The following is an 8,354-nucleotide window of genomic DNA, read 5'->3' on the forward strand; positions in this document are numbered from 1 at the left end:
AAACATTGAATTTGGCCTTACTGCTATTAGCCCATAGAAACGCATTAAGGAACAGATTCATACATGGAAAAACAGGTAGTCACAAAATAAATCAAAAGGAAATTTGTTTTAAAGTTTCTGTCCTATATCTGAGATATAATAAAGATCAGGAATTTTAAAAAAACATTTGGGACCCATATTTAACACATTTTCCATAGAGGGGTAAACCCAGTGCTTGACTTTGGCCGGAGCTGTTTTGAAGGAATTGCGTTCCAGCTCTATAAAAACAGGTAGCCTGTCACTGGCCCAGATTCACTCACCAAGGCAAAAAAGGTTGATCAAAGCTGAATGAAGGCGGGATATTCATTGAATAGCAATGGGGAGTGGGCATTCATTTCCTGATTCCGCTTTGTTCAAATGTATTTGCCGCTAGTCTGTGAATCTGTGCGTGAAAGTTGGATGTTCGAGATTGCGCAGATTTAAGATGTGCCAACCTGAATGGCATGATGCGCTGTTCCAAGTTGTTAAATTAGGGTTTGTTAGGGCATGAAAATTATTTTCATAATTGTTAATGTAATTCATGTGTAGTATCTGAAGATTCTATGACTTTGGCTGAGGTTTGCATATTCTGCTTTGCGGAAACATCTGGAAAACATTACTATAGGGGCCCCCTAAGACAGAGGAGATTCGGATGTGTAAAGGCCAGGGATTGGTCTATAAAAAACCACCCATATTATGTTACATATTATAAATACCATGGTTGGAACAAAGGAGGGAGAGGAATAACATATTAGAGATTGGGTCAGTTGTTCTCCAGATGTCTGCAGGAGTCTGTAAATTGATACTGTAATCTTTGACGTAATAAACCATTATAATCAAGGACAGTGTCGGCGGATTTCTTGTCATCACAGCATGTCAGCATCGTTGTCTCGACACTACACATGAAAGCACACTTTTAAATATGATCAATCAATAAAAAAAAGTACATATCAGCCATTATCGGAATGACCCTTCAGTGCATGTCTGTGTGTGTGTGCCAGTGCAAGTGGGCCATTGCCCGAGGAGAGGGCGCGGACATTTCAGCGGCAGGTTTAAAATAATCACAGACAAACTAGATCACCAATTCAGTTAGCTATAGTTAACCAGGGAGATAACTAAGGATTCATTTCGCTGTCGCCGTTCCACCGGAACTGTAGAGCCTAGATAAATCTGCACCGTTGGAAAACTGGGATTCCCTTCTATTAAACAGTAGCCATGTAATTGCGACAACGTAAAACATATTCTAATAGCCTAATTGACAAATAACTTGCTGTGCACATCTCACCACTGAAACATGAACATTTGAGTCTAATAAACACGCCTAGTTGTACCTTGCTTTGAAGTAGCCTACCTTATCAATTTGATCCCTGATTTATTGAATGAGGTAATCATTTTATAAAGAGAAAAGTATTTGGTTGGAATATTTTATATCAAGGGTGGCAACCATCCTCCAGGATAGCTACTGGGTGTGCAGGCTTTTGTTCAAGCCCTGGTCTAACCACATTGTAGCCTAAACATCAGCTGCTCAACAGGACCTTGATAAGCAGACTTGGGTGTTTCAGGGCTGGATCAAAAGCCAAGCCTGCACACCCAGAAGCGCTCCAGATGGAGGGTTGACCACGTGAGTAACAGTGCAGTTCTATGTGGGGGGCTAAGTGCCTTGATCAAGGGCACAATGGCAGGTGGTGGTAAGTCTACATGGGATCAGACACAGCAGCTTTCCAGTGTCAATAACGCTTTACTTTTTCATGTAGGCAATAATAATAGTCATGAACATTTGGTTAAAAGTAATGGAGAAGTCATGGAAAATGTGTATCAACCAGTAAGTCTCTAGCATAATGTCATTTATGAATTTCGGTGAACATAGTCTAATGGACCGACTTGGAAAAAAGACAGCTCCTGCACTTATCCATCAATCACTGGGTAAACCGTTTGGATGCTACAGACGTTTGTGAGAAGACCGATTTTTGGGATGTCTCATGGTCTGCCAAACACCGCTGTAGCTCTGCCACCTTCCACCGCAGACGTGGAAGGCCGGCATTGGTGAATGCGGTGGATTGAGACGCAGCCCATGCAAAAAAACAGATCTTTATCTTAAACAGATGGATTTTGATGGGGACTTTTGTATTATGCTAATTCGATTCAGTGGGTGCGCAGACATCAACTCTAGGGTGTTAAAAAAAAGTTTGCATGTTTCTTCCACTTTGACATTAAGAGTAATTCTTTTTGTAGATTATTGACCAAAAAAAAAGAGACAATTTAATCAATTTTAATCCCATTTAACACAAAATGTGAAGAAATAGACTTTTCCTCACCCCAAACACAAACAATTTACACACACAAACGACTACATCTCCTCTGCTCAGACCAGCACGCCCCCATCCCTAGTGCCTGCATTGTTTGCCACCATTTTGTTTCTCTCTGTTGAACACTCCCTTTCAATATTTAAATAATAAATCATTAGTATGTATCGTTATCATGTTGCTCAGTTGGTAGAGCATGGCGCTTGCAACGCCAGGGTTGTGGGTTCGATTACCACGGGGGCCAGTATGAAAAATGTATGCACTCACTAACTGTAAGTCGCTCTGGATAAGAGCGTCTGCTAAATGACTAAAATGTAAATTAGTCCCCCTCATTGTGTTAATGACATAGCAAAACAATCACAAAATTAGTGCACTGGCTCTTTACTCCTCCTGTATTTAGTGGACCGATATAGCAGTAGGCAGCTCAATCTCATCCCAAAGATGCTCTATTAGGTTGAGGTCTGGGGACTGTGCAGGCAACTCATGTAAACTGAACTCGCTGTCATGTTCCAGGCAATGTTTTTCCACTCAGTTGTCCAGTGTTGGTGATCGAGTGTCCACTGGAGCCGAGTTGTGCGTTCCGAGATGCCGTTCTGCACACCATACTGTTGTACTGCGCCGTTATGTCAGTTTGTGGCCCGCCTGTTAGCTGGCATGATTCTTGCCATTCTCCTTTGACCTCTCATCAACGAGCTGTTTTCGCCCACAGGACTGCCGCTGACTGGAAGTTGTTTGTTTGTCGCACCATTCTCGGTAAACCCTAAACACTATCGTGTGTGAAAAGCCCAGGAGGGCAGCAGTTTGAGATTCTGGATCCGGTGCGCCTGGCACCGATGACCATACCACGCTCAGGTCACTCGTTTAGCCCATTCTAACATTATATAAAACAGTTACTAAATGCCTCAATGCCTGCTTTATATAGCAAGCCACGCGACTCACTGGAGTGATCTATTTTCATGAACTTGCCGGTGAGTGTACGTACTAGTTTAGTGTTAAGACTGATCTGACTCGCGGTCCTGGTTTCTGAGAGCCTTGATGATCCCACTCAAGCATGCAGATAAGTTGTGTATGAGATATGGATTGTTGTGTGAAGAGAATGAAGGAGTCGTCACACTGCAGTGTCGAGCGTTCAGGCAGGGTGTGGCTCCCAAAGCCATATAGGCCCCTGCAGGGACAGGGCTTCATCTTGGCTCAAACCCAGCCAGTTTCACTCAGTCATTGAACCTCAGCTGAGCCCTGAACACTGGTGATATCTGCAGTGCATTGCATTGCCTCAGTTGTAACTTGCCGTGTACTCCCGGTCTGGGCACTGGGCCAAAGACTAGAAGGACAGGAAGCAGTGGAGTACGTGTCCTTCACTGGGTATCAGGGCCCAGTTTTTTCAAACGTTATCTGGATAGGATGCATAGAACTTAATGAATAGAACGGCAGTCCCCATTCAAGTCAATGATTTGTCCGTTCTATTCATTCCATTTCTATGCATGTAATCCTATAAGACAACTTGTGAAAAACAGGATTCAAACCCAGGCTGTACAAGTGCTTCAAGACTGCTGTAGCAAACTGCGCTTCAGGCTAGGAGTCAAGCACTGATTGAGTGCAGCGGCTTCCTCTCCTTTCCAGACTTCCACCATTCTGCTTTCATCTGACCCATTTTCAGACCAGTGCAGAAGGAGCTGAAGCCATGTTACAGATGTGCCAGTTGCCATGGATCAAACTGATATACTATGCGAGTATGAATGTACAGAGTAGCATACCCTATGGTCCCAGGCAACTTGGACAGTGTAGAGTTCACAACCAAAGCTGAAACCCATCCATTCCTGTCATTATTTTACGTCAAAAGAATCAGGCATTGATTGGACAGTGAAACATTCTAGTGTGAAGACAAACACAGAACCACCACCACAACCAAGAAAGCTATTTTCTATTTGTTTTAACTTTATTATTTTTTGCCATCTCCAGTCAGGTGACAAAGGCCTCGAGTGAACAAAATAAGTTTGCAACTCCACCCGCCCCCCCCTCCCCCCGCCCCAGCCCCTCACACACACACACACACCTCACTGCAAAATGCCTTCCAGAACATTCCACGCTGCCACACCAACGCCTCACTCTTTCCGACTATTATGAGATGCCCAAGGCGGGGCCAGGTTGCCATGGTGACCGAGGTAAGCGCGCAGGGCCCTCCGGCTTTCTAAACAGACAGAGCGGCACTGACAAGAGAAATCACTGAAGTTTGGTTCCATATTTAGCATCTTTTCTCTAATGTTCTCTTTTTCTTCATATCGAAGTGTTTTGAAATGCTGGGGTGGGACTGTTAAGACTGCTTGTTAAGTGCTAGCCACCGGCATTCCCACGGTTTGGGAGAAAAGCGTCAGAGTTGTCTGATCAGCCAGAGCAGAGAGGCCATGCTGGGAAGCAGCAATATGGCAGCCAGAGAGGGACAACCCTAACGGAGTTCAATGTCAGTAAAAGGGGCCACAAGCCCCCTCCTCCCACCATTCAAACAGCTCCCCCCTCCCTCTAAAAAGGCGTCAGACGAGCTCAATTATAAGGAATATAAAAAAATGATCATACAAAAAGCTGGATCCCATCATTATTTTAAACATTCAGGAATGTATGTGGCAAGACCAAAACATCTCGAAGGCAAAAATAAACAGGAATGAGGAAGAAGTCAAAAAAAGAATCTATATTTCACCAATAAGTACTTTTCTTTATATAGTAGATTATGTATAACTAAACAAAACCTCAGTGATCCGGCAGAATGCCACCCAACACAGCGAGCGTGCCGTGGTAACGGTGGGACAGCCGACAGCGTCAGGAGAGAAACCAAAAAACGAGAGGGGAAAAAACAAAGGAGTAATCACAACAGAATGATTGAGGTGGTCTGAAGGCCGTCGCTTTGGTGACAGAAGAACCAATAAGAATGTTAGAGACTGGTTGTGGGTGGAGTTTGTTGCCTGGGCAGGCCAGTCCTGTCTTTCTATTTGCTACCGGTCATCTGCTTAATGGCCACAGCACACTCCTCCCCCATAGCAGACAGCACAGAGACCTGCAGACAGAGATATGATTGGTTAAGGCTAAGACCAACAAACCCGTCAAGCTTCACACACCACCCAAAACGCGCACACACCCAGTTCCAGACTCACCAGGATATCCTCCGAGGCGGCAAACTTCTGCTCTATCTCCTTGCCCAGGTCTGAATCAGGCACACGCAGGTCCTCCCTCACGTCTCCATTGTCACCCATGAGGGACATGAACCCATCAGTGATGTTCAACAGCTGGAAACACAAAACATGTGTTACATCCACAGTCGGACACATGAAGGCACATTCCAGGTAGTCTTTATTTTAGACACCCTGTGCAGATCAGAAAGCAATATGCAAAAAAATAAATCAGGCGATGATGTGAGAGATGAGCATGTTAGAAAGTGTGTGTGTTCATTTGTTTTGTTAGCCATCACATCAGGTGTGTGATCTGGTCACTGTGGTGTAACGGCCATCTCCAAGGAGATCTCTGTAGCAAGAACCATTCACACTCACACCACGGGTATTGGGCGCAGTGCTGGGTGATCGTCTTGCATTAGAAAGAGTGCATTAACACAGGGGAAGGCTCCAATGCCAACCAGTGTGAGCAAATATACAATTTACAGTTACATTTAAAGTGGAACTGACAGCGTTTTAACTACTTTGCAGATATGAGACAAACAGACAATCATAAATCAGTCAAATATTACATTCCCAGTTTATGCTACAAAACCAACTTTGAGGTTTTAAAAATAGATTATATTTCACTCAACATTCCATGATGTACACTAAGGCATTGTTGGCAGAATAGATGGATGCAGTTCAATGCATGATTAATATAATTCACCAACACATTTCTTGGTAGTCCAAAAAAATATTGCTATCAGGTTGTAAATCACAGCTGGCCTGGTACATTGTTTGCTGCCGCCATTCAGGATGCACTGTCAGTTTCCATGACTCAATAATTTGGACAAAAACGGATGAATGTAACTAAGGCTGGGAATGTCAATACAATAAAACTAGCAAGTGCAAAGATCACAAGTCAGTCATAACGTGGCTAATAGGCTAGCATATCTATTTATGTAGCAAGCTAAAAACACAGAGCCTAACGTTAGCTAGCTGGTAGGAGGATATCATTGGAGTGGGTGAGTAACTGACTTTTCCCCCTCATTGTTTTTCGGTGGCTATACACAGCTAGATATACAGGTATCATTTGATTAGCTAGCAAGAACTTGAACAACTGTTATCCAGTTAGCATACAGTACCAGTCAAAAGTTCAGACACCTACTCATTCAAGAGTTTGTCTTAATTTTATTTACATTGTAGAATAATAGTGAAGACATCAAAACTATGAAATAACACATATGGAATAATGTAGTAACCAAAAAAGTGTTAAAACAAATCTTGTCAGATTAAGTGTCATTCTTCCTGGGGGTTTACGTGAACCAATTTTTTAAAATATTTAATTTAGCTAAAATGCTGTCAGTTTCACTTTAATATGTGATCAAATGTGTTTAAATGAAGTACAGAGAATGAGTGAGAAGCACTATGAGGCACCCAATTGACCGTGCTTAAAGGCGCTGCATGGTCAATCCGGTATCTGCATTAGCCATGTAGCGTTTACGGTGATACGGCCTCTGCAGAACTCAGGGCATTCATACTTCTTGCGCTTCGTGGAGCAGCGCAGAGCTGTTGAGCAGAGCGTGTGTGTTTATACAGGACCCCCCCCCCCCCCCCCCCCCCCGTCAACCAATCATGTCAATGCAGAGCTCTACGGAGCCCTCCGCATTGTTAAAACATGTGGGAGGCGCACGGCGATGAGGTACGGTGCTCGATTTGGTCTATGCATGCCTCCGGAGGACTGGAATTGCACCACACCCGCCATACTGAGCCTCTGACCACATTATTGGACCAAGCATAAATTGGCTCGAAGTCCTACCAAACACGTCAACGTATTTGATCCTGCTTTGTGACAGGTCTACCCCCCAGGTAATGTAACCAACCGGTAAACAAAGGGTTGTGGCCAGTAACTTCCCAATGCCTCAGCAGCTACTTCCTCAGAGCAGTACAGCTCCCTGAATGCATCTCTGGACAAGGATGACAGCAGTTCTCACTAGTCCCCATACACACCAACTGACAGGCTAAAAACCATGTGACCTGCACAACTACAGAACTACACAGGCAGTCTTCTGGGAGTTTCTAGCCTTATTATCCCAGACTGTGGTTGGATTGACACCAGACAGTGACTGCAGTGTTAAGTGGATTTTCTAGTCTCTTGGAAAGTAGTGTCCTGATAGAATTAGTCAAGTCATTATTGAATTAGTACACAAGAGGTTAACTGGTATTATAAATCTGTGGGACATGTTGGATAAGAGAACCCTTGTGGCATAGGAAAATCTTCACTGGGCAGGAAGGGAGCTCAGACTGACCTGGAACTCATTCCTCTTGATGTGGGGCACGTCCATGTTGTGGGTGGAGGGGCACATGTCTTCATACTTCTTGTTGGTGAAGATGTCAATGCCCACCATGTTAACCTAAAGAGAGGAAGGAGAGTTTTACTACACCACTAATAGCATTGTCATAACAAGTTAAGTAAAACCTAATTTGATGAGTCAAAAGTTATGATTAGTGAATTCAGAAAAAGCATTTCTTGGTCAATTACTACAGATGTGGACAATGCATGTATACCCAATGCCTGTTCACCAGAATTCCCCAATACTGCTGTAAATGTCCACCCTCTAGCAGGGGCATCCCTAGAGTGTAGTATTTGTATGCATGTCCAGTCAATCCCCTACCTTGGCGTGTCCGTGCTTTCCTGTCTTGGAGGTGGACATTTCCACGATCTTGCAAGGGCGTCCCTTCAGAACCACGTAACCATTCTTTCGCAGGGCAGAGCACTGCATAGGAATGGTGGCGGAGGCGCCAGACTCTCCGGTGGTGAAGTCAAGATCGGTGTCTGCCATGGTGCGATGGATTTGGGGCACTGCATGGGAAGAGGGAAAGATGCATAGGT

The 8,354-nt window shown here is 44.1% G+C and overlaps 1 protein-coding gene across 1 annotated transcript; it reads right to left on the reverse strand.

The window, feature by feature from the left end:
* Window positions 1-2,271: 2,271 nt before the first annotated feature.
* On the reverse strand, window positions 2,272-8,354 carry eif5a (eukaryotic translation initiation factor 5A). The gene is made up of 4 exons (XM_084193481.1): window positions 8,137-8,354; window positions 7,771-7,875; window positions 5,465-5,596; window positions 2,272-5,367 (listed from the first exon to the last, which is right to left on the reverse strand). The coding sequence occupies exons 1-4, from the start codon at window positions 8,302-8,304 to the stop codon at window positions 5,299-5,301; spliced, it is 474 nt and encodes a 157-aa protein (XP_084049607.1). The 5' UTR covers window positions 8,305-8,354; the 3' UTR covers window positions 2,272-5,298.

This window comes from Coregonus lavaretus (genome assembly GCF_964263955.1).
Source record: "Coregonus lavaretus genome assembly, contig: HAP1_SCAFFOLD_1696, whole genome shotgun sequence".
Classification (NCBI taxonomy): domain Eukaryota; kingdom Metazoa; phylum Chordata; class Actinopteri; order Salmoniformes; family Salmonidae; genus Coregonus; species Coregonus lavaretus.

What these genes read in the sequence shown, in the direction of transcription:
- eif5a (XM_084193481.1), bottom strand. Translation starts at nt 8,304, where the DNA reads ATGGCAGACACCGATCTTGACTTCACCACCGGAGAGTCTGGCGCCTCC. An exon ending in GAAAGCACGGACACGCCAAG is followed by an intron (nt 7,876 to 8,136) that starts GTAGGGGATTGA and finishes TCCTCTCTTTAG; the next exon opens with GTTAACATGGTGGGCATTGA. An exon ending in CCGCCTCGGAGGATATCCTG is followed by an intron (nt 5,368 to 5,464) that starts GTGAGTCTGGAA and finishes CTCTGTCTGCAG; the next exon opens with GTCTCTGTGCTGTCTGCTAT.